We start from the raw sequence: 27,414 nt of genomic DNA, 5'->3' as shown, positions 1-27,414 counted from the left end.
AAGTACCTCGGAATCCGCTGAGCAGTTCCACTATCCACTAACCACAATGGCTAAATGAAAAATACAAAATGATAAGAATTATGTGGAGTAATTGGAATTTTCATACATTGATGATAAGGAGATAATTGGATAGAATAGCTTTTGGAAATTGGCAGTATTTCCTAAAGGTAATCATAAGCATACCCTAGGACTGCACAGTTACACTCCTTGGTGTATATTAATTGGAAGCACTACACTTTTTCACCTGAAACTGTATGTATCAATTATCACAGAAGCACTATTAAAAGCCAATAATTAATATAATAATGTATGAATATAATGTGACATATATAGTGAAATATTAAGTACCAATAAGAGTGAAACTCTACCTACAAACAACATATTAAATGAAATGAATACACAAAACATTTCATTATATGTGTTATATGAACTGTATACTATTATATTATATTGCATTTATTTAAAGTTTAAGACCAGGGGTGAAAACGCATGGAACGAATTGTTAAATCAGGGCCACATGAATTAATTTTCCATGATTCAAAGGACAGAGAAAATTATGTTTTCTTTTTTCATAAGAAAATTAGTTGTGTGTGATGGCACATGCTTGTAATCCTAGCATTTGGGAGACTGAGACTGGAGGATTGTGGTTCGCTGACAGCCTCAGCTACTTAGTGAGGCCCTTTTGCAACGTGGTGAGACCCTGTTTCAAAAATAAAGAATAAAAAATACAGCTGGGGTGTAGCTTGGAGGTAGAATGCCCCTGGGTTCTATCCCCAGTACCGCAAGAAAAAAAAAGAAGAAAACTATTATTGTAGATATCCTAAAACACTGAGTAAATAGAGAACAAAATGAAAATTCTTTTCTGCAGGGTGCAGAGACTGAAACAGGAGGATTGCAGGTTCAAGGACAGCCTCAGCAATTATGTGAGACTGCAATCTAGTGAGACCCTGTTTAAAAAAATGTAAACCTTTTGCTTATAAAATTTTTATTCATAATAATATGTACTTTGTTTTATTTTTTAAATAAAAAGAAAAGATTAAAACACTAAGAAAATTAAAAACACAAATAAACAAATGGACTGGATGTGTAGCTTGAAGGTTAAATCTCCAGAATCCAGGAGCACTCTACCTTTCAAGCCTCATGCCAGTCCTTTTTATTTTTTGTTTTGAAGAGGGTCTCGCTAAGTTATTGAGACTGGCCTCAAAGCTACACTTTTCCTGTCTCAGCCTTCCAATACTGGAATTACAGGTGTATGCCACTCTGCCCATTGGATAATTATTTCAGATTGTATGCTCAGATGTAAACTTGGAGTTTTAGCGTTGTTTTTTAATCATTCTGGTAGGTCTAAAGTTACTTTTTTGGCTTGTATTTCCCTGAAGTCAAATGATGCCTCATATGGCTAAAATGAAATTGAATTAGAAAGCTTTAAAATCTTACTGGCTCTCTTGATTTCTGTAACAGTAAACTTAAAACATAATTATTTGTATATCTACAAGTGGCTAATATTATCTGTGTAACTAGAACTTAGCTTCTTGGGGGAATGAATTACAGGTATAAAATACATCTGAGCACACAATCTGAAATAAATGTTTAATGGGCTTCCTGATCCCAGATAATCCTGAATGCTCCATGTCTTACTCCATCGGTTATATAAATGATATTTGCTGGAGAAAAGTAACCGGGTCGTTACAGAATATAACAGCCCTGGGTAGCAACTAAAAATTATATATTGGCTCACATATTATTCTTGTGGCACCAACAGTAAAAGAATAATTAGAAAATGAGAAATTTAGAAATGAGAAAATCTTGCAAGTTAGGGACCTAAGGGGAAAAACTTAAAAGCCCCAAGGGATTCCTTCGCATGTGTTTTCTCATACCAAGAAAACCGTGGTGAGAATTTTTAGGTTGTTTGTCTTTCTTATTTTGTCCCATGGAGCCCCAGGGGAATGCCCATTCTTGGTCACAGAGAGGATTTTCAATCCCAGTATAAACTTTTACCTTTCAACCTCAGTTTGGAACGGTCACTGGTCAGGATTTTGGCCTCTTTCAATATTGTCAGTATCTGAGGTTAGTAAATTGGGTACATGGTTCTATGTATGTTTGATCATACATGCTTAAAAGAGTTAGAATTGGATCTGTTGATTTAATCTCCTTGTTAACTTTAACATTCTGTCTTCTCCCTTCCTGTTCTTTCCTCTTCTCTCTTCCTCTCCTGTTGCTTTCTCTCCTCTTTGCTAAGTCTTTCATTTTAGCCTGACTTTATTAAATGTTACTGATTTCATTTTTTGTGTTTAATATTCAAAAAGCATCAATCTCAAAGTTCTTCCCCCAAAATATATTTCCTACCTTTAATTCATTCTTACAATGGTAAAGTACAGCAATAATTTAACACTTCCTGATTCTGAACAGTTATATGTAGTGTCTGAAAGGCATACACTGATTTTTTCTAATCTGATATGTATACATACATATATATATTCACTTGTTTTAGTTTTCCATATTATCAAACCATCACACAGTTGAAAAACAAGAGAGACTTTTTATGACATCCCCTTTCCTTTCCCATTAAGATGTCAATTGGCAGAACTCACTTACCCTCCCAATCTGAGATCCTTTTTCCCTCCCGGATAAAAAGATGTATATATTATTATTGTTATTATTACTATTACTCTTATTATTACTATTTATTATCACTGCAGTGCTTGGAATTGAATCCGGGGCCTTCCTTGAACATGCTATACAAGTGTTTACATACATACAACATTCTCATTCTTTAAAATGTGTCTTTTCCTTTTTTGTGGGATAATATAATTTTTTCTTTTTAAATATAAGTTTATTGGTGTTTTATAGTCTCACATCATAATGCAGTTCAGGCTGATATAAAAATACATGCACACAGCACCTATTAATTTTGTATGGGTTGGGACAATGGATCTCATCTGCATTAGAATATATCCAGTGTATAGTTCTTACAATAAAACACCTTTGGATGGCATATAACTTGGACACTGTCTCCACATTCTCTCAAAACATAGGTTGCCGGGCGGTGGCGCAGGCTTGTAATCCCCGCGCTTGGGAGACGGAGACAGGAGGATCGTGCAGGTTTGAAGCCAGTCGCGCTGGCTTAAGAGACCCTGTTTCCAAATAAAAAGTATAAAATAGGTCTGGGAGTGTAGCCTGGAGGTAGAAGGGCTTCCCGGAACCCCAGTACCACCAAAAAAGCCCAACCAACCAAACAAACAAACAAAACCCCCACAGACATGCAGTTGCTCCAAAATAAGCCTTCTCAGTACTGTGTGGAGGAACAGTTATGGTCTCAGAGAGAAGTTTCCCTGTGCACAGCACTGCCAAACACTTGACGGAATGTATTTCTGGTTTTAACATCATTCCTGAATCTTTGTTGCTTTCTAATGTAAGGAAATATCTTCTACATAGAACTAAATTCTTCTTAGTAGAAGACCGCAAAATGAGGTGGTTTTGCAACAATCTTCCCTACTTCCCTACTTCCTCTCTTAGTTCATTTTTATAAAAAGTGATGGCTTCATATGATAAATTATGTTAAACTGAGTTTTGTAAATAAGTAGCCTCATTTTGTGAAACTAAGGTATTTATTTCAAAGAACAGAGCAAATGTCTGTATCTATTGGTGACAAAATAAAAATAACAACACAAATTTAGAATAAACAACAAAAGTTAAAATTTGATGAAAATTATTTATAAGCAGGTTGAGGTAGAGAAAGAGCCCACCCTTTGTTGTTGTTGTTGTTGTTGTTGGTGGTGGTGGTGGTGGTGGTGGTGGTACTGGGGTTCCTGGAAACCCTTCTACCTCTGGGCTACACTCCCAGATCTATTTTATAATTTTATTTGGAAACAGGGTCTCTTAAGCCAGCGAGGCTGGCTTCAAGCCTGTGTGATCCTCCTGTCTCCACCTCCCAAGCGTGGGGATTACAAGGTGTGCCACCACACCTCACGCAAAAGAGCCCCTTTAAGGAGCAGAAATAAAGTCATTTATTATAAATGGAAATGCACATAGGCACATATTGAATTCATATTGATTTCTAGTTACATAAATGATCTTTAAAGAATGCTTCTAAAACCTAGAATACTACCTTGTAATATTAGAATATTAGCTTGTAATCATTCATCAATTAGATACAAAAATATGTCTCTTCCAATTTATAATTGAATATTTCAACCGGTTAGAACCTCATATGGAAGCCTGTATCAATTGGTTGGGCTCATATTCTTTGTGGGTTTTGTTCATATTCTGACTAAATTTAGATCATCTAGTCCAATGTCCAAATATCAATTCACTTATTAAGCAATACTCTTCTTCATTTGCTCTATCTATCTATCTATCTAAAAAGAAGGGAGATATGAGGGAAAACATGATCTTTCTTCTGCACTCCAGGAGAATATGTGCTAATTATACATTTTTGTTCTTGTACAGAATTAGCAGTGTTGATGAAGCATTGTGAAGTCCTGTTCAGACTCCTTCAAATGAATGTGACCATCAGAGGCCCTTACCAGTATGTCCCAAGCAAATAGCTCATGTATTCATCCCTCCTCCTTTCTTTTGCTGGGAATCCCAGGACTAGAAAATGTGCAACTCTGGCTTGGCTTCCCATTTGGCGCAGTATATCTGATTGCTTTCCTGGGGAATGTCACCATCCTCTTTGTGATCCAGACTGAACGCTCCCTTCACCAGCCCATGTTCTACTTGTTGGCCATGTTGGCTCTGACTGATCTGGGCCTGTCCACTGCAACTATCCCCAAAGTGCTGGGCATATTCTGGTTTGGCTTCAGCGAGATTGCCTTCAGGGACTGCTTAGCACAAATGTTCTTCATACACCTGTTTACAGGCATAGAGACGTTCATGCTTGTGGCCATGGCTTTTGATCGCTATGTTGCGATTTGCCACCCTCTCCGATACAACACAATCCTCACCAACAGAGCAATTTGTATTATTGCTGGAGTAGGATTTTTCAAAAATTTCGTTTTGGTTTTTCCACTTATATTTCTCCTGCTGCGGCTTGCATTCTGTGGACACAATATCATACCCCATACCTACTGTGAACACATGGGCATTGCTCATCTGGCCTGTGTCAGCATAAAGGCCAATATATTGTTTGGATTAATCCTTATCTCTATGATACTTTTAGATGTCATTTTGATTGCTGTCTCTTATGTGAAGATTCTCCATGCTGTTTTTAAACTGCCATCCTGGGAGGCCAGGCTCAAAGCTCTTAACACCTGTGGTTCCCACGTGTGTGTCATTTTAGCTTTTTTTATTCCAGCCTTTTTCTCCTTTTTGACTCATCGATTTGGCCACAATATTCCACGTTATATCCACATCCTCCTTGCTAATTTATATGTGATCATCCCACCTGCTCTTAACCCCCTCATTTATGGAGTAAGAACCAAGCAGATCCGAGATCGGGTGGTAATGATCTTCCTTTGCAAGGAAGGAAGTTGGACTGTGAACTCTTGATTTGGAGATAATCTTTATTTTTTCCTTCACAGTCTTTGTTCTTTTCATTTTTTCCCCCTTTTGGTCCTGGAGATTGAACCCAGGGTCATTCTATCTCTGATTTACACCCTACTCCTTTTTTATTTTTTATTTTGAAATAGGGTCTTGCTAAATTGCTGAAGTTGAACTCGAACTTGTGATCCTCCTGTCTCAGCCTCCCAAATACTGAGATAAAAGGTATGCACCACCATGCCCAACTACTGTGCATTCATTTGTGTGTGTGTGTGTGTGTGTGTGTGTGTGTGTGTGTGTGTGTGTGTGTTACTGGGTTTGAACCCAAGGATGTTCCATTTCTAAATTATGCCCCAGCACTAATTTTATTTTTTATTTGGAAAAAGGATATCACTAAGTTGCTAAGAGCCTTGCTAAGTACTGAGATTACAGACATGTACCACCTCTTCCAACTCTGCATTTTTTAAAAAGGGAAATTTGTGTCATCAAAGTTTGATGGAGTAAATGCTTGATAGAATTTGATGCTAAGTGAAAAATATTTATACACAGTATCAAATTGAATATAGATTGACAGAGTACATCTTTGTTCCTACAGTACATAAAAATCTTATTAATATAAATCGATTTTTTGTGATTTCTCTTTTATATAATGTGCTTTTATTGATGCATTATAGTCTCACATCATAATGCAATTTATGTTGACAATGACATACATGCATATAGCATCTGGTGGGCCCCAATCTCTTCTCCCCACTTACCCTTTTCCTAATACAGAGTATTGAGACTGACGTTGGTATATTCACATATATACACGATGTTGATCATAGTATTTTCATTAATGAACTTCAGACTTTCTGGCTCCACTGAGGTTACTCCTCCATTATCTGGTGTCCCTCTTGCATCACAATGACTCCATGCCTTGCATATATTAGATAAAATATATGACCCTTCACTTTCTGTGATTGGTTAATCTCACTTAACATAATGCTCTCCAGGTTCTTCCATTTTCATGCAAATGACACAAGGTGGTTGTTGTTGTTGTTGTTGTTGTTGTTGTTGTTGTTGTTCTTCTTCTTCTTCTTCTTCTTCTTCTTCTTCTTCTTCTTCTTCTTCTTCTTCTTCTCCTTCTCCTCCTCCTCCTCCTCCTCCTCCTCCTCCTCTTCCTCCTCCTCCTTCTTCTTCTTGCAGGTCTGGGGCTGGAACCAAGGGGCATTTGACCTCCAAGCTACACCACCTGCCCTAATTTTTTTATTCTTTATTTTGAAACAGTCTCATGAAGTTGCAGAGGGACTCACTGAGTAGCTAAGGCTGTCTGCAAACTGTGATTCTCTGGTCGCAGCCTCCCAAATGCTGGGATTACAAGTGTGCGCCACCACACCTGGCTATTCTTCTTGATTGCTGAATAAAACTCCATTGTGTGCATTTCCCATAATTTTGTAATCCATTCATCTGCTGATGAATACGTAGGTTGGTTTTATTAAAACCTCATTTGAAAAGTAGTTGTATATTCAAATCATATAGTGGATACATTCACAATTTTCTAAGGAATCTCCACACTAATCTCCATAGCATCTGAACTAATTTGCATTCTCGCCAACAGTGTAAAGATTTACTATTCCCCTTCAACCTCTATAATATCTTGTTATTTGACTCCTTGATAATTGTCATTCTAATTGGGGTTAGATGAGATTCAGTGTAGTTTTTATTTGTATCTCCCTGATTCCTAAAGATGTTGAACATTTTTAATGTATCTATTGGCCACTTGTATCAGTTGCTCATTTCTTGATTGGGTTATTTGCTTTTTTCTTTTTTTAGTATAAAGTCTTTTAAGTTCCTTGTATATTATAGATATTAGTTCTCTGTTAGAGAGATATCTGACAAAGATCTCCCATTCTGTGGGCTTTCTGTTTAGGCCCTTGATGGTTTCCTTTGATGTACAGAAACTTTTTAATTTAATACCATCAAACTTATTAATTCTTTTGTAATTTCCTGAGTTTTGGCATTCTTGTTGAGGAAGTTTCTACCACTGTCTATATGTTGAAATGTTGAACCTATGCCCTTCTTTAGTAGTTTCACAGTCTCTGGTCTAACTTCCATGTCTTTGATTCATCTCGAGTTGACTCCTTTACAGGGTGAGAAGTAAGGATTTAGTTCCATTCTTCTACAAATGTATAACCAGTTTTTGCCACATTATTTGTTCAAGAGGCTATCTTTTCTCCAGCATATGCATCTGGCACCTTTGTTGAAAATCAATTGGCTAGCCGGGCGTGGTGGCGCACGCTTGTAATCCCCGTGCTTGGGAGGCAGAGACAGGAGGATCGCGCAGGTTCGAAGCCAGCCGCACATGCTGGCTTAGGAGACCCTGTTTCCAAATAAAAATGTAAAAATAGGTCTGGGAGTGTAGCCCGGAGGTAGAAGGGCTTTCAGGAATCCCAGTACCACCAAAAAAATTAATAATAATAATAAAATTAAAAAATAAATAAATAAAAGAAAATCAATTGGCTAGAAGTGTGAATTTATTTCTGTATCTTTTATTCTGTTCCACTGGTCTGTGTTTCATTCTGTTTTCATTACTATAGCTCTGTAGTATAATTTGAAGTCAGGAAATGTGATGCTTCCTGCATGGTTCTTATTATTGAGAATTGCTTTGCCTAGTCTGGGCATTTTTTGTCCATATAAAGTTTAGGATTGATTTTTCTAGGTCTATGAAGAATGATATTGGTGTTTTGGTAGAGATTGCATTGACTCTGTAGAACAGTTTTGGTAGACTGGTCATTTTGACAATATTTATTCTACCTATCCAAGAACAAGGGAGATATTTTTATCTTCCAAGATCTTCTTTCTTTTTTTAGTGTTTTATAATTTTCATTGTAGAAGTCTTTTAACTCCTTGCTTAGTTTTATTCCTAGGTGTTTTATTGTTTTTGAGGTTATTGTGAATGGAATTGTTTTCTATATTTCTTTCTTAGTGGATTTACGGTAGGCATATAGAAACATTTCTGATTATTTAGATTTATTTTTTATCCCACTATTTTGATGAAATTGTTAGTCAGCTCTTGTAGTCTTTTGGTTGGGGTTTTGTGGTCTTCTAGATAGAGGATATGTCATCTTCAAATAAAGATAATTTTAATTCTTCCTTTCCTCTTTGAATTTCTTTGATATCCTTCTCTTGCCTAATTGCTCTGGACAGTCTCAAGACTATATTGAAACTAAGAAATACGATTTTTGTTTTTTGTCATTTTGTGTTTTATTTTCTGTTTGATGTAGTGTTATTTCTTCTTTGCTTAGTTGCCCACCTTGTGAAGTTTGCCTTTTCTCTAGTCTTGAAATTTGCTTCGTTTTTATTTTTGTGATTTATTTCTTTTAGTTTCTGCTTGTTTTTGGAATTTTTTATTTATCTATCAGTTTTGAATAATGTTTTCTGGATTTAGCAGTCGTGTCTGAAAGTTGTTATCTTCCATGATCTGGAGTATAAAACACCAGTCATTTTATGACTTGGGTTAAGAAGTCTGGAGTGATTTTTATTGTTTTGCCACTGAATGCCATGTATTCTTGTTCTTTTTTTTTTTTTTAAGTGAGATCAGCCAAGCACAGAAAGAGAAGGGACATATGTTTTCTCTAATATGCTCAAGCTAGGGAGCACTGGGGATACCAGAGGGACTCCAGATAAAGGAGGCAAAATCTCAGCAAAGCTAGAATGGAAGGATAGGAGAGAAAGAAGGCTGAGGTTGATTAATGGAGGAGCTACATCTGAATATGTGTAAAAGTATGAATATAGCATGGTTAACCTGGACACTCATGCTGGGAGGAGGGAAGGGTAACTGGGGGGGGGGGACCAAGCACAGTCTAAATGTATGCAATTTTCAATATTTTCCACTTAGAAGAAATAAAAGAAGTGGCTTTAAAATTACACTTGCAATATATATATATATATGCTTCAATTGGTTTATAATATATTCGGCATTATAGGTCTACCTCATTTTTAGCCTCTGGTGAATAACTATATATAATTTGATAATAATTTAAGTGTATACTTATACAAAGATTAGTAGACATTTTAATCTTTTAATATTGTTCATTTCATGAAATACCTATTGTAGTTGTTGGCCTTGAGTTTTATACTTTTAATTAGTTGGCTTATTTTATACCTGGATAATTCTTCTCCTTTTTTTTGGCATGGGAGGTGTTGGATCCAGGGGCATTCTACCTCTAAACTATAACCCCAGCCCTATTTTATTTTTTATTTTAAAACAAGGTCTCATTAAGTTATGGAGGGTCTAAGTTGCTGAGGGGGGCCTTGAACATGTGATCTGACTGTCTCAGCCCTCCAAGTACTGGGATTTAGAGGTGTGTATCATAATGCTCAATTTGAGTATCATTCTTTTAAAAATACTTGTTTGAAAATATCATCTTTCATTTTGTGGCTTGATGCTATCACTTTAAAAACATAATTTATTCTTTATTTTTCTATACTTTTATTGGTGTGCTGTAATTATATGTCTTAGTGAGTTTTAAAGTGATATAGCACTTGGCACATTTCACTATATCCCTATCCACTTATCCCTCCTAGTACATGTCACTGAAATTGGTAGTGATACCTTCATGTATGAACATAACATTTTTTAAATTGTTTCCTTCTTTAATCCTCTTTTACCCCTTCCATCTCTTTCCCAAAGTGTTAGCCCTTTTCTTTCCTAGAATAGCTCTATTTTTAATACTCTAACATCTTTGTCTAACCCAATAACATGAAGATATTCTTTTATCTTTAATTTTTTTCTAGAGACTTTAAATTTTCTTATTTAGAAGTAAATCTTGCACATACTTAATTTCAGTGTATGATACAAGAGAATACAAAATTAGTGAGTACTAAACCAAATCGAATGAGCTCACATATATAAAAATAGCCATCATAAATATATCTAGACAATGGGGAATCAAACCTAAAATAATCTATTTATGTATGTTGAATATGTGTCCTGAAAAATATTTATCCTCTGAATATTCCTAGAGGTTTTCAATTTAATCTGTAAAGCATATACCTTTCTATGTATTTAGAAAGCCATGTTAAAATGGCCTATTTCTGATTATTAACATAATCTTTATTTCTTGTTAGTTGTTCCTAGAGATTACTACATGTATTTACTTATTTGTGAACATGAAACAATTCTAAAGAAATAAAAACAGAACTTGTCTCACTCAATGGGAGAAAACAAAAATAGCTATTATTAATATTTTAAAATATTGCTCATCTTATTTTAACAATTTTTCTGTGGTACTAGGAATGGAACCCAGGGGCTTTTCTACTTCCAGGCTATACTCCCACACCTATTTTATATTTTATTTGGAATCAGTATCTCACTAAGTTGTTGAGAGCCTCCCTAAGTAGCTGAGGCTGGCTTCGAACCTGTGCGATCCTCCTGTCTCAGCCTCCCAAGAGCTGGGATTACAAGTGTGCGCCACCACACCCAGCCTAACAATCTTTAAAAATGATAATGAGAGCAACCACAACAAAAAATACTCACTAAAAATTTACAAAATAGTAAAAAAAAAAAAAAAAAAAAAAACAACAACTCCTTCAGCCCACCAACTTCTGTTTCTCTGGTTCAGGTTCCTCTTCTCAGAGACCAGCTCTGACATTAGTTTTGTTTATTTCAAGAGTAGATTCCCAAAGGGGGTAATACTACTTCTGAGGGGGACATGGCTGGAACAAAATATAAACACGTAAAAGAACACGTAAAAGAACTTGGAAAGCTGGGACAAAAGGATCCTATATTCATGGCTAGCCTCAGTAACTTAGAGAGATCCTGTTCAAAACAAACAAACAAACAAACAAATAGTTATAAGAGCTGAGCATGAAGCTTAGAGGTAGAATGCCCCTGAGTTCAATTCCAGTACCCTTCTTCAAAAAACCATTGACTTTGAGAATATAATTTGTGTGTATAAGGACCCATCTGTCTGGGGGTGTCCATTCCTGAGCTCCTTAAGTTCCTTATTATATTAAAGCTGCGGAGTCTTCAGTTACTTGCTTTCTCCCTTATGTTCGTTCTCTTTCTCTCCATTCTCCATAACTCTATTCTCCCTCTCTCTCTTTCTCTCCCCCCACTCTCTCCTTCCTTTCCTCTCTTCCTCTCATGCTCATACACATATATATTGGTTCATTTAGAAATTAGGTCACTAATTAGAAGAGCTCTAAAAATGGTAAGCCCAGAAAGATTCCACGTGAGTTAAAGGAAAAATTTCTCAAATTCTTCCTCTTAAAAGATCCTTAAGATGGAACATATCTTTTTATTTTTATGTTTACATAGCATATTAGTTTGTGATATACAATAAAATACCAGCTGGGCATCGTGGCACATGCTTATAATCCCAGCATCTGGGAGGCTGAGACAGGGGGATAGTGGTTCGCAGACAGCCTCAGCTACTTAATTAGGCCCTTTGCAACTCAATGAGACCCTGTTTCAAAATAAAGAATTAAAAAAAAATAGGGTTGGGGGTGTAGCTTGGAGGTAGACTGCCCCTGGGTTCAATCCCCAAAACTGCATAAATAAATAAATAAATAAATAAATAAATAAATAAATAAATAAAATACCAATACAAATTATTGATAAACAATCAATTTAAAATGAAATTTCTAAATATTAAAAGCTTATATTACTTTATATAGAGAAACAAACACACAGACACATATATGAATGTATAGTTAACCATGTTAACTATCTGCAAAACTATAGACAGAAAAATAAACCAGGCGTGGTGGCTCACGCTTGTAATCCCTGCGCTTGGGAGGCTGAGACAGGAGGATCGTGCAGATTCGAAGCCAGCCTCAGCTACTTAGGCTCTCAGCAACTTAGTGAAACTCTGCTTCCAAATAAAATATAAAATGGGTCTGGGAGTATAGCCCGGAGGTAGAAAGCCTCTGGGTTCTACCCCCAGTACCACCAAAAAAAAAAAAAAAAGAAAAAAAGAAAATAAATGTTTTAATTTGCTCTGTAGAGGTTAAAGAGAAAAATAATTTTAATGAAATACTTGAAATCAGTTGTTTCAAACTACAGGTATTCTGTAAAATTTCCAGAAATTATTTTGATATTGTTCATAAAATTCACTTTGGATTGGGTGTCTAGGGAATTTTTCATGTAATAAATCTAGTCAAAGCCTTTTTTTCTGTTGCAAAACTCTGTAGTTGAGAAACAATCTCTTTATTCTAGTTTAAGAAGCATAACTTTGAGGTGGTTTATGTCAATTCTCTGTGTGTGTTTGTTTGTGTGTGTGTGTGTGTGTGTGTGTGTGTGTGTGTGTGTGATAATGGAGATTGAACCTGAGACATTTCATTTTGGAGCTATACCCCTAGCCCTCTTTTATTATTTTTATTTTGAAAGACAGTCTTGTAAAGTTGCTGAGAGTCTCAGTAAATTGCTGAGGCTGTCCTTGAACCTTCAATCCTCCTGTCTCAGCCCTGTACGTATTGGCATTCAGAAATCGGTCATTACACCTGGCACATCAATTCTTTTTCAAAAAGATGCTTGAAACTCGCTCTCGAATCTGCTTAGTCCTCACTCCATAGATGACAGGATTAAGGGCAGGAGGAACAACAACATATAGATTGGCCAGCAGAATGTGAATGTATACAGGAACATTCCTGCCAAACCGGTGGGTCATGAAGGAGAAAAACGTTGGAGTGAAGAAGACGAGGATGACACAGATGTGGGAGCCACATGTGTTGAGCGCCTTGAGCCTGGCGTCCCGAGAAGGAAGACAGAAGACGGCTTGGAGGATTCGGACATAGGAGATACCAATCAGGACAACATCTGCCAGCACCATTGATATAAGAATTAATCCAAATATCATGTTGACCTTTATGTTGGCACAGGCCAGCCGAGCAATTCCCATGTGCTCACAGTATGTGTGTGGGATTATCCGGTGGCCACAGAAAGGAAGCCTCAAGATGAGAAACACCAATGGGATAACCAAAATAAAATTGACTCCACACACCACCACAAGGATGAGACCAATAGTTCTGTTGGTGAGAATGAGGCTGTACCGCAGAGGGTTACAGATGGCAATGTAGCGATCGAAGGCCATGGCAACCAACACGACGGTCTCCATAGCAGTGAATATATGAATAAAGAACATCTGGGCCACACAGCCCCCAAAGCTAATCTCCCTTAAATTAAACCAGAATATACCCAGCATCTTGGGAATAGTGGATGTGGACAAGCCCAGGTCAATGGAGCCCAGCATAGCCAAGAAATAAAACATTGGCTGATGAAGGCTACGTTCAGTCTTGATCACAAATAAGATAGTAATATTCCCCACAAGGGCAATCAAATACACAGAGCAAAAAGGAAATCCTATCCAAAGGTGTATGTCTTCAAGGCCCGGAATTCCTAGTAGGAGGAATGAGGAGGGGTGGAACTCGGTGATATTTGAGGGGAACATCCCCTCTCTATTCTTTTGGAACCTGAGAGGGAAAAAAACCATTTGAGCACATGTATCAATTATACATTAACACACATGTATTTAACATGTCATGAGAGAAATCTTTTTTTTTTTTGTGGTACAGAGGATTGAGCTGAGAGGTGTTCTTTCTCTGAATTATACCCAACCCTATTTTATTTTTTATTTTGAGACAAGATATCACTAAATTGCTGAAGGTCTTGCTAAGATGCCCAGGCTGACCTTGAACCTGCTTTCCTCCTACCCTCAGCTTCCCAGGTCCTGGGATTGCAGGCATACACCACCATGCTTAGAGAATTTCTTTCCAGTAAAGTGATGTTAAGCTGATAAATGAATGCGATATGGAGATGTTTTGACAAAAGTTAGCAAGGAATGTTAAATATGTTTAAGACTTGGAATGATACTGATTTACATTCTAGGAAGAATACTCTTAATAAACAAATTAATTTTTGCATTTTTGGGGAATTAACCCAGGGTCTTGTTCATGCAAGGCAAATGTTCTACCATGGTGCTAAACCCCTAGCCCCCCCACCCCAAAATACTCTTTTAGCCACATGGATCATGAAAGTGGTGATCTGCTCAACTAAGGGTATAGAACAAGGGTTTTAAAGTCAACCTTAACCTTCTCTTTGGGGGATCAGGAAGTAGGTTTGTGAAGATGAACAGAGGAGGAAATTGGATTCTTTCTAATTTATTTTTCTTTCTTTTTCTCTTCCAGGTGGCTTGTGTGGTAAGTTGGAGTTTGAGTAGTTCTGCTTGGCAGGCTTCCTGAGTCTTTCAGTAGGTCAGGGAAATATGTCTTTCAGAGTTTTTCACACACTTTCTATTGAAATTTCTTTTTTTAAAATTTTTTTAATTTTTAATTTTTGGTAGTACTAGGGTTCCTGGAAACCCTCCTACCTCCAGGCTACACTTCCAGATCCATTTTTTAAAAATATATTTCTCTTTGGAAACAGGGTCTGTTCAAACCTGTGTGATCCTTCTGTCTCCACCTCCCAAGCACGGGGGATTGTAAGTATGTGCTACCATGCCCAGCTCTATTGAAATGTCTATACAAATTAACTCTAAAAATTCTGGATAGACAAGAAAGAATTCACCTTTCTTAATACATCTTGTTTGATCTATTCTTTTAGGAAAATAAGATTAAGAACAAATAAAGTAGCCAGTTATGGTGGTGCACACACATGTAACCCCAGCACTTGGGAGGCTGACAGGAGGCTCTCATCAATTTAGCAAGAGTCTCAGCAATTTAGCAAGACCCTGTTTCAAAATAAAACAAAAAATTTAAGAGGGCAGAGGTATAGTATGGAGGTAGAATGTCCCTGGGTTCCAACCTCAGTACCATACACATACGCATACAAAAAAAGAAAGAATAAACAAAGTAGGAGACACCGCCCTGCCAAAAAACATTCAAATAACACCTACCAACAGCTCTTCTACATAGCCTGAAGCTTCTCTGTTTCTCACCAGGTTTAACTCCACTTCAAGAACCTCTTGGTCCTATGTTTCAGATGTCTTGTTCCTCATTTCCAGTGTCTCACTTGGAGCCCAGACTTAACCAACATCCTTGGTCTTAGGTATGACCTGCACTCTGTCTTAGGATCAAACTACTGCAGACTCTTCCCTTCTGACTTTATTCTGTGAGTCCTCCCTACCAATGGAAGTTTATGCTTCTGTTGCAGCAGGCTTCCCCCTGCCAGCCTGTCTCTCCCAGGACCAGTACTCCCCAAGGTTTGGAAGTTTTCTTTTCCCAAAAGAAATACCCCTATGACTGTGTTTACAAACCACCTGTCATTATAAGTGTCCATTCTGACCAGCCCCACAGACCTTATCACTGAGTTTCATTTTTGACTTAGCAACATTAGACCCTTAAAGATTTCGGCTTTGATTTTCAATAGCTGAGGCAAGATGATGTAATTGGAAATGCATGCTGTAGCCCAGAGAATAGTGCATATTAAATTTGTGCTCTTGGCATGAAATGTAAAATGCAAAATGGTACTAGACTGCAGTAAGCAGGAAGGTTCCATTGGCTTCTGAGACATTCCTACTGCAGGTTAGGTAAAGGGAAGTGGTCAGAGAGTACACACACCAAATCAAGAGCCATGTTACTTGGTGGAATTGCACAGAGATTGGAGAACTAGCAAGTTTTTACCCCCCTAACTGCATTTTGGAGTCATACAGAGAAATCTAGCATCCTTTCCCCTGGTATCCAAAAGCAGTATGACCTTAAATTAGCCCCTTATCTTGCAATGTCAGAATTCAGAGTTCATGCATTCTTTGTCATGGTGTCTAAGCTCTGTGTCCCTTCAGTTCAGTGGATACAGATTAAGTTGTTAGGGTCTAGGCTACACTACAGATAAGTAGCAGAGTAGAATGATGGGTGTAGAGTTAGAAGTTCTTCCATATGAAATGAACACAGGTCATTAAATGCAATATGGATAGCTGAGAAGTCAGAGAGAAATGGGATGAATAAGGTAACAGAGATAATAGAGAACTAAGTCTTTTACTGCCTTGCATGACATGACACACAGAATATGCTCTCCTCTCTGACCATTCTTCTAATATCTAGTGAATTGATTACTTACCTGAAGCCAGTTTTCATGATATTCTGTAACAGATTATCTATCCCTATGAGTGGACAACCTGCAGAGAACCCGAAAGATTAACCTTCGCTTATTAGTTGAATCACCTATCCCAAGGAGGGACCTTTATTTGTCATGCTAACTTGATCAGGAACTCTGCCATTTAAATCTATACGGTTGGGAGCATGGTTACTGGCTTTACTGAAGATGACAGTCATGGGTAGATGATGAGGAATGGACTTGTGACCACTGCCAGGGTGACGTTTAAAAGGGATGGCTGTATTTGGAGTGTGTATTACTTTTGGCAAGTGATTCATTGAATTCCTTGGGGTGAGCAGGCACTGAGTAAACACAATTTGCCTGTGTCTGCCTCTGCAATGGCGTCTTGTTCTCAGAGTCTATGAAAAAATGTAAAGGATGGTGTAACAATTAGAGAAAGTCTAGAGATCCTCATAATAAAAAGTTATCTTCCCAATTCTTTAAGAATGCTTCAAATGCCTTTTGGGATATAAAACAGGAAATTTCAAAACTCTGTCAATTTGTTTTTCGAAGTTTCTCCTCATCATGATGTAGAGTTTGGTCGGCGCTGGGTAGTGAAGGCAGGTTCATTAGTGAAGGGGCATCATTAGTGTCTTCACGTGGCTTTTTTGTGGAACTTGACCATCAGCACAAATGGAAGGGCACTGCCCTGGGTGCATGGGAGCCTCAACAGCTGCACTGCTGCATAGAATACTGCTTAACTCTTTACGTTCCTCTCCAGCTTCACAGTGAGCTCCCACTCTTGTTGAATAGCTTGAATATAAGTGTCCTTGAGGTGTGGCAGCAGACTTACCTGACGCAACATATACCCCTGAATGAACTGAAAATCTCAGTATCCACTCCCCCTATTTTCAGCTTACTCTCCTTCTCCGTCTACATCTAATTCTGCCTTTTTTCCCCCTCTGAACTGTTTTTGCACATGACACTGAAGAAAGACTCAAACTGGAAATATCTACTTTCATAGGTTTGGTATATTTATTGGTATACATTACAAAAAAGAAAAAAAGAAAAACCCCACTGATCTAAGAATCCAATTATTTAAATTAATGAGTTCATTTTTGTTGTTCTTTTTTAAATCATAGGATCTTGAACAAGGACATGAATCACAATATATAAAACATAACAGTAATATATATTTCTATAAAGGATAATATAACAAATGTGAAAATATGTGTCAGGGAAGTTGCCCAAAACAAACTTACTTACTTACTTACTCCATCCCTCCCTCCCTCCCTTCCTTGTTGCAGTACTGGGGATTGAACTTGGGGGCATTCTACCTCTGAGTTACATCTCAGCCCTATTTTACTTATTTTTTAGATTTTGAAAAGAGTCTCACTAAGTTGCTGAGGGTTTAATCAGGTTGCTGAGCCTAGACTAGAACCTGAGATCCTCCTGTCTCAGCCTCCCAGGTACTAGGATTACAGATGTGTGCCACCACACTTGGCTTCTTTCTTTTATTATTTATTGATTTATTTTTATTTATTTGTTATTGGGCATTGTAGTTATAAATCTTAATGGAGTACAAGATGGTGGAGGCATGCATACACACTTCAATCAATTAGCCCTTACCCAATTCCCACCCCATTCCTTCCTCCTCCCTCCTTCTCATGTTTGGCTTAGTGATTGACTTTGGTATGTTTGTTAATGTGCATCATGAACATTAGAAGATTTCCCTCTTCCCTTTCTCATCCCCTCAGTTAGGTCACCTTATATATTCTTTTTTATATTTATTGGTTTTCTTGGCTCATGTGAGCAGTTGTATATTGTCATCTCTGGCAAATTTCTCCCCAATTTTCTGAGTCAACTTAGCATTTATTTAGGTCATATTGTTAAACATTTTAAAATATATGTCATGATCTTTTGATTTATTTTACTTTCATTAATCTGAACTTGCTACTATGGGGGTTGAGAGTAAGGTCATATCTTTTGTCCATGGTCAGCCAGCCACAATTGTTGCAGAAGAGATGACCTGACTACCCCAAACAATGCTCCCTCTAAATCCATAAATTTTCAGGTGACTTCAAATCAGGACAAGAAAAATATGTTTTTCCATGTATTTGAATTGCTCCAGTCATTCCTAACTCCAAAAAAATAGTCTCAAAGTGACCACCATCTTGATTTCTATCATCAATCAATTTTACCTGTTTTTTAAACTTTATATAAATGCTATTAAGAAGCTTATATATAAATCTTTGTTAAATATTAAATTTTGATGAATTCTGCTGTGATTTCTAAAATTATTATATGACTCTTTCAGTCTTCACAGTTCTATCTTTTCTATTATTTCCTTATGGCAGTTTAGAGAAAGGATAGTTATTGAACATGATTTTCTAATTACTATTTGTGCATACTATATTTTTTCTTCATTACAGCCAATAGTTGCCTGAGGTAAAGATGTATACTGCATGAATTAAAAACTTTGTCTTTCAGCTGGGCATGGTGGTACATGCTTGTAATCCCAGTATTTGGGAGGCTGAGATAGGAGAATCGCAGTTCACAGACAGCCTCAGCTACTTAGTAAGGCCCTTTGCAACTCAGTGAGACCCTGTTTCAAAATAAATAATAAAAAATAGAGCTAAGGGTGTAACTTGGAGGCAGAAAACCCTTGGGTTCCATCCCTAGTACTGCAAAAAATAAAAAAAATAAAAAAACAAGCAAACAACAACAAAAAAAAAACGTTGTCTTTCAAATTGTGCATGGTAGTACATGCCTGAAATCCTAGTACTTGGGAGCCTGAAACGGGAGGATCCCAGGTTGGATATCAGCCTCAGCAACTCAGAGAGACTCTCAAATAATTGTAGACTTTTCAAGTAATTATAGATATTGTCTTTGATATTAAAACCACAATAATCAAGAAATAGTACCCCAAAGATTAGTCACAATGTAAAATCTGAAGCTGTGCCAATAAGCTTTTAGTACTTTGTTGTATTAAAATCCACTGATCTGTCTTGAAGTTGAATTAATTTTTACCAATCCTTATTTTCTAACAAGTACTTGTTATTGGAAATATTGATTCCTTGAAATGTACAGATCATTCAAATGACATATTTTATTATATAATATTATCACATATCATGCAGGCTCTGGAAAACTCTTCTATATGTTAGCAAGAGAGCAAAAAGAGGCACATAATGTCTTAGTATGATTAAAAGAATATTAAGAGTTCATAGATGGCCCCAATTGATCTTGAGGCCCCAGGGGTTTATAGATAACACTTCAGCTAATGTTGAATTAACTATTTTGTAAGTGGAATGAACTAGTGAATGATTAGTGAACCAGGGAAAATATAACTTTGAACTGGGAGATAACATGTCCATGGCTCTCCTACATACCTCATAGCTATGTAAATTTTTATGTCTGTAGTATTTTTCATAGGCAGTTTTATTCAAAAGATAAAAGTTCTGAGATAATGATGAAAAATAAATATTCAGAAGCAGCATAAATGTTTTGAACTATATTATATATATTATTTTCAAGGCTACTATATAAATTATACTCTTATTATTTCCTAAGTATATTGGGCTGTATATATTTTTAATATGAGGCTTATTAAATTCCATTCTTTTAAAATAATGTAAATTTTGTTTTATTTGTATATTATCAGACTTATTATTTCAATTACCAGAAAGTGAATACATATCTGCTAGTAAAACCTCTAATTATATTTGCTGAATTATAAAACTTTTAAGGGAATAGGCACATAAATCCTAAATTATAAAAGTGTTTATAATTGGAATGCATGTCTTGAAGGAATTAGACCACTTGGTAAGAACAGCCTTGATTGAAAAAAAATAACCCTGTCTCTCTTTTAAGTAGACTTTTCTCATGAATTACTTCCTGGATTAAATGCCATTTCTCTATGACTTTTTGATTTTCTCAGGGTTAGAAGATTATTTTTCTGTGATGTTTTAACACTCTTACAAAACTCTGTTGAAATGCTTCTCTAACCTATAGTCCAATAGTATATATATATATATATATATATATATATATATATAGTAGTTACTTGAGTGACAAACTTTAACTTACTCTTATAGTCATTTCCTGGTGGGATGTTCCAGTAAACATAGTTGACCTCTCCCCTTTCTAGTTTGAATTGACTACTTGACTCTTCTCTGTCTACCACAAAGACTATTTCCATAGTTTACAATTCAGCATACTTATCTTCATTGTTCATCTCTCAAGTATTCTACAAGCTTTCTTCATATAGGAGGAATATCTATAGTTTTCCAATTGTTAGTGTCTAACATAGGGCCTAAATAATGTCCACTTATTAATTTAGCCATGTAAGAAATATTTTTATTCATGCTATGTAACTTGTATTATGTTATAGCTTGAAATATAAAGGTAAATATCAATATCCAGTATCTTTAAAGACAATATGTTCTAGTAGTAAATAAACAAATACAAAAAACAAAAATACTGTGAATGTATTTTAAGAGTACAGTAGATGTAGTAATCAAAGGAAGAATGATAAATTTCATTTTAGGTTTTAGTTAAGCTGATAAAATACTAATATGGAAGATAAAATATGGACAAATTTGAATGAATAAATGAATGAATAAATTCATCAATCATTTCAATAGTTGGAATTCAATTGAGAAAGCCGGACAGTATACCAAATAGCTCTTCCACTGTGACTCCTGGAGTATCTAAACTTTCAGCTAAATAAGAGTTGTGTGTCCATTCTAGAGACTGCAGTGGTGTTGAATACCTTCTGAATTGAATATACAGAGAAAACCATGTTTCTTAAAATTAATTTATAAACTGAAGTTTAGTTTCAAAACTGCCCGGACTTGAACATTTCCTTAAAGGTCATTTCATTTGTTATTTATAAGAAGAATACCAAAATAAACAGAACACTCAAGGACTCCTTCAAAAGGTTAAGAAATATCTTAGATAGATTATTAGAGGAAAGTTGTTGTGACCTCCTACCATTTGCTTGATTATAACTGGTGATGGAAACCAATGATTTACTGTCTATCTCTCTGAGATCAACTGAATTTACTCATTCCATAATATGTGTGGATATATTTCAAGATCTCGTGCTATATATGATAAACATAATATTCCCAAACAACTAAAAATAAATAATTAAAAAGCTGGTGATGGAGGAAACAGAAGGGAAGGATACTGAGATAAAAATTTAGAATTAGTTATATATTTCTTCAATATTTCCAGAAGATACTTGGGGAGAGACACTGGAAAATGTATGATACCACACATGATTTTTGTCTTTGTTGTTTTCATTAGTCATTCTTCTAAGTTTCAGTTGTTTTGAATCAACTTGCACTTTTTTCACCCTGGAAGAACTTTATGACACTGTCTCGTATCTGTTTTGTTTTTACCCCATAAACTATGGGGTTTAGAGTTGGAGGAAGAAGAAGATAAAGATTAGCCACAATGATGTGAAGAGAAGGGGGGATAGTGTGACCTCCAAAACGGTGGGTGAAGAAAGTGAAGAATGCTGGGACATAGGTGATGATGATGGCAGATATATGAGCGGTGCAGGTGCTGAAGGCCTTTTGACGAGCATCTGATGAGGACAGGCTGACCACCGCCCGGAGGATCATGGTGTAAGACACAGATATACAGCAGATGTCAAACACTCCAATCAGAAGGGCAGCCATCAGACCATAGATGACATTCACCTTGATGCTGGCACAGGATAACTTTACCACCGACATGTGGTCACAATACGTATGGGAGATGATATTGCTTTGGCAGAAGGGCAGCCTCTTGACCAAAAATGGAAAAGGAATCATGAGCATCACACCTCTCAGGAAAGTGGCAAGCCCAGCTTTGGCAATGACAGGGTTAGTGAGTATGGTAGCGTAACGCAGTGGGTAGCAGATGGCCACATAGCGGTCCAGAGCCATGAGCATGAGCACGCCAGACTCCACGCCTGTGAACCCGTGCACAAAAAACATCTGGACTAAACATGCATTGAAGCTAATTTCCTTGAGATTGAACCAGAAGATGCAGAGTGCATTGGGTAGAGTGGTGGTGCATGTGAAGAGGTCAATGAGGGACAGCATGGCCAGAAAGAAATACATTGGGCGGTGCAAGTATTCCTCATAATAAATGAGGTACACAAGGCCAAGGTTACCCACAAGGGCTATGACATACATTGCACAGAGTGGGAGAGAGATCCATACATGTACTGCTTCCAGACCAGGGATTCCATTAAGAATAAAATACTGGGGAGCCACATATGAACTATTGGAAACCAGCATAACTAATTCAGTAGGACTTGGTTTTTCCAGAAGTCTTTTGTCCTGAGAAAAATGAATTAAGAAATAGAAATTCGAGTCTGTTTTTTTCAAATGCAAATTCTGACCTAAAGTATTTATAAAAAATACTAATTTTTTGAATCATAATAACTTTGGAAATACACAATTTATTGATAAGATTATGTTCCAGATAACATTTTAAACATTTTGTAAACAGTCTAAAAGTAATGTCAAAGCCATAAATACAAAGGTGTGTGTGTGTGTGTGTGTGTGTGTGTGTGTGTGTGTATAGTACTGGGGATTAAACTCAGGGGCATTCTACCTTCAAGCTATATCCACAGCCCTATTTTATTCTTTAATTTGAAACAGAGTCTCAGTTGGAAAGGGCCTCAGTAAATTGCTGAGACTGGCTTAGAACTTGCCATCCTCCTCAGCCTTCCAAGTACTGATAATTTAAGCGTGTACTGCCATGCTCAGGAAACACAAAAATTTAAATGCTTTTTTTTTTTTTTTTTCGGGTCTGGGGATGAAACCCAGGGGCATTTGACCTCTGAGCTACATTCCCTACCCTATTTTTTATTCTTTATTTTGAAACCAGGTTTCATTGAGTTGCAAAGGGCCTCACTAACTAGTTGAGGCTTTCGGTGAACTGCGTTCCTCCAGTCTCAGCCTCCCGAATGCTGGGATTGCAAACGTGCGCCACCACACCCAGCTTTTTAATTGCTTTTTACTACAAACTAGAAGTAGAAACTGTCACAGAGATATTGGACAATGTTGACTCTCACACAACCACACAACAAAGTAGCACATCACATCACATATACTGCACCCCATCATCTCATGTCCATCCCAACTCTCCTCCTTCTTCAAAGGCAAAAGGTCCATTACCTGACATAGGTGAAAAGTACAGTGGTCAGTGCTGTCAATGCTGCTGCTCCCGCTGTCCTCTCATCTCACGCTGGGCAGCCATTTGACACAAAATGTATGGAGCATCCCTTGCTGTCTCTTGCTGTTAGAAAACAAGCCCTTTTGGGTTACCTCTTGATCCCATGAAAAATCCACATGGATCTGGAAGTGCTTATAGGCTAGGAAAGCCAGGGAGAGCTGCTTTTTACTTCCTGTTCACCTTGATGCTAGCGGAGTATCTAGTGATGGCCTGAGGCTGCCTTTCTCATCTGGGAGCGGAGGCACTAGGACACAGAATAAAATCTTAACAGGCATTTGAACAAGCATTTCCTCAATCCCTGGTTAGGAATGTCCAGAAAAAGCTGGATTCAGAAAATAGAATTCTTAATGTTTCTTCTTTGCTGTAATTATTTCTCTGAAATATTCTTCCTGAAATGTCAAATTCCATTTTTTTAGTGACACAAAGTGCTATCACTGAGCCTGAATATCTTAAATGGTTGATTCTAAATTAAATTCAGTAAGTTCTACTTCTTATATTTTTAAAAAATCTATTAAGAAGCTAACGTGTGGCCAGCAATATATCCTTTGGCCCATAAAAGCACTCAGGTGCTTTTACGCTTATCATATGGATAAGTAGAAAATTAGCATACCAACTCAAACATTTATCCACATGCTGATGGAAAAAATAGCAAAAGTTCTATTTTATTATCTATTTAATAAATTTATATGACTACTCTTTAAAATAATTTGTACATTTAACCACATTTTTATGGTGAGTCTATCAATTCAATATCATCATAGCTCTTTTATCTAACCAGGACAGAATACTCAGGGGCTTGCCCAAAGATAGAGAATTCCATGCTTTCTACACTAAATACTAGAGAAGCAATCACATCCACCAAGCCAGATCCACTGTTTGAAGTGTTTCTTTCTAGCAAAGTTTCCCTTTGCTACCCTCATATTTTCTTCATGATAACGATAACTTGTTCTGGAACAATTTATATTTTCTTTATCCTTTTACTGACCTGTGTGCTGTTTTAGAGTATTGGAAAAATTTGCCACCTATGTTGCTTCATGAATGATGATAGTTCCTGAATTTTTAAAAAGAGAGTAGTTAATAAATTGAAATTGCATTAACTGACTTTAAGTTGTATGACTGAATGGAAAAAAAGGAAGTAAACAGAGGACAGTCTAGTGACTTAGAGAAGAAAATAGAGACCCATTTATCTTTTTCTGATTTAAAGGATCTTAGCATTGTCATCTAATGTCCAGTCTCTGACAGGGCAACATACATTTAAAAATAATTATATGAAGAAGTGGTCTTTAAACTCTAATGGAGGTTTAGAGAGCATCTGCCCTGTACCTTCAGCAACCAAGAGCACATATCCCATACAAGTACTATGTTTGTTTTGAATATGGAACAAACATTCTTTCTAATTTTTTCAGGCTAACATTCTAATTTTTTAAAAGCCACCTGCTCTGTACTTCAGTGCCTTTGATTCTTATGATGATACATACATACTGAAACAATACTAAGCTTCGTTGCACAGTAAGTCTAGGATTGCAACGACTGACATGAGGAAATCATCCCTTACACATAATGCAGCTTCAGATAAGAAGAACAGGGAAGATGGCAAGCTAGCAATAGAGCCCAGACACGTGTGACGGCAGCACCTTGGCTTCACCTTATAGACTGTGGCTCAGAGCTCTCAGCCCCACTGAGATCCCACAGGAAAATAGCATAATTCTTATATCCTCAGAAGTCCCAAGTCTCAATGTGAAACAAGGATTAAGAATCCCCCCAAACTGCAGATCCCTAATCATGATACAAAGCTTTATTTGTTTTTAAGGACTTCTCAACCATAGCTGGCCCCCAAAGGAATACTGACCAGAAAGTAACTCCCATGGCCCAGGTCAGGTATCCCACCATTAAAACTAAAAGTTGGAAATTTTTGTGAAAGGCAACTAAAAGTAAATTAAAGGTGTATATGTATGTGAAGTTTCATGAATTTGTATTTATTCCAAAATGGTGAGTGCTCATTAATTGAAAAAAGAAAATAATAACAAGGAAGGCATTTTAGTAACCTATTTCTAATAGTTATAAACACCTGCTCTTAGGATTTTGAGTATTTATATTTATGCATGTGAAATGCTTTATTTCCTCAGAAAACTATGATTGTAATTCACAAGCTGTGTCATCACGCATTGCTTCCATTTATAAATATTTTAAACAATTTAAAAGAGAAGGAAATCTTACCATTTATGACAATATACATGAACCTGTAAAACATATTAAACAAGCAAGACAAAGAAAAACAAATTCTTCATATTCCCACTTACAAATGGCATCGTAAAAAGTCAAATTAATAGAAACAGAATATAAGGGAATCAGCGGAGTAATGGAAACAAAGAGAGGGTAGTCAAAGGATACAAACTTGCAGTAAGTGGTGCTAATTATAGAGTGATAAATGTTTGAATCTTATGCAAATAAAATTTCTAGGTATATTTGCATTTATTGCTATTTCATAAAACACTAAATTTAAATTTAGTTACAAAAATATTTTATAGTGTAGTGTAGTCATTATGAGACCAGAGATTACAGCTGGTGGGTAGTCTCAGCTACTTAGTGAGGCACTTGGCAACTCAGTGAGACTCTGTTTCAAAAAAATAAAATAAAGTGAGACTAAAAATAGAGCTGGGGGAGTAGGTCGGAGGTAGAATGCCCTTGGGTTCCATCCCTGGTATCACACACACACACACACACACACACACACACACACACACACACATAGGACTGCTATATATTTTAGCAATTCTGTTACTGGGTATATTTCAAAAGAAAATGAAATTAGTGTGATCCATGAACAACTATCTGGATTTCCATGTTTTATTACACTACAATGCATAAGAGCCAAGATTTCGAATGAATCTCTATGTACAATAGTGAGTCAATGCATAAAGAAAACACATTATATAAATACAATAGAATGCTATTTGGCCTTTAAAAGGAAGAAATGTTATCATTTGTGGTAACATAGATGAATTTAGAGAATAACATGTTAAGTGAAGCCAGGAATAGAGAAACAAATACCACATGATTGCAGGCATTTGTGCAATATAAAAAAGTTATAGAGGTTGAAAACAGTGATTGGCAGAAACTGGAAAATGAGGAAGGATTTTGAACAAGAGAAAAGGTAGGTCAGTGGATACAAGGTCACAGTGTGATGGAAGGAATAATATCTGATGTTCCACTGCCCAGCAGGGGGACTATGGTTAACCATAATATGTTTTATATTTAAAAATAATTGGAAGAAAGAATTTTGAGTGTTATTACCAGGAATAAGTAATTCATGTTTATGGTGTTTAACTATCTTGATTTTATCATGACACTATGTTTACATGTATCAAGGTATCATATTTTACCCATAAATGTGTATTATTTCTGTGTGTCATTCAAATATTAACTTTAAAAAACAAAAGAAAAATATTTTATAGTGGTTTGCAAATTTTCCCTTTTTAATAGATTTTTCTCTTTTTAAATAAACATTTATTAATGCATTGTGATTATATATCATAACTAGTTTCAGAGTGATAGAAACATACATGCACAAGGCATTTGACGTACTTCTCTAAAAATAGCACATTTGTCTTCCAGATGCTCCCTTTTCATACAAATTATTCCCTTTGATCAGCACAATAAGTTCTTAGCTATTTATGAAA

The 27,414-nt window shown here is 36.4% G+C and overlaps 3 protein-coding genes across 3 annotated transcripts in view; 1 reads left to right on the top strand and 2 right to left on the bottom strand.

The window, feature by feature from the left end:
- Positions 1-4,530: 4,530 nt before the first annotated feature.
- LOC308259065 (olfactory receptor 52H1-like) overlaps positions 4,531-27,414 on the top strand; it is a gene marked incomplete at both ends in the record, with an annotated part of 349,856 nt that continues 326,972 nt past the window's right edge. The window contains one exon of the mRNA XM_080689815.1: positions 4,531-4,871. Within this exon, the coding sequence (XP_080545941.1) occupies positions 4,531-4,871 (341 nt within the window). The remainder of the gene's footprint in view (positions 4,872-27,414) is intronic.
- LOC308272391 (olfactory receptor 52E8-like) lies at positions 12,978-13,916 on the bottom strand (the record flags this gene model as incomplete). The annotated part of the gene is made up of 1 exon (XM_080709169.1): positions 12,978-13,916. The coding sequence occupies one exon, from the start codon at positions 13,914-13,916 to the stop codon at positions 12,978-12,980; it is 939 nt and encodes a 312-aa protein (XP_080565295.1).
- On the bottom strand, positions 21,838-22,791 carry LOC308272384 (olfactory receptor 52N5; the record flags this gene model as incomplete). Its single annotated transcript, XM_080709158.1, has 1 exon — positions 21,838-22,791. One exon carries the CDS (start codon positions 22,789-22,791, stop codon positions 21,838-21,840), a length of 954 nt encoding a protein of 317 aa, XP_080565284.1.

Source organism: Muscardinus avellanarius (genome assembly GCF_963383645.1).
Source record: "Muscardinus avellanarius genome assembly, chromosome: 1".
Taxonomy (NCBI): Eukaryota; Metazoa; Chordata; class Mammalia; order Rodentia; family Gliridae; genus Muscardinus; species Muscardinus avellanarius.
The sequence above is the reverse complement of the archived record's forward strand: the minus strand, read 5'-3'. Positions and strand labels throughout refer to the sequence as shown.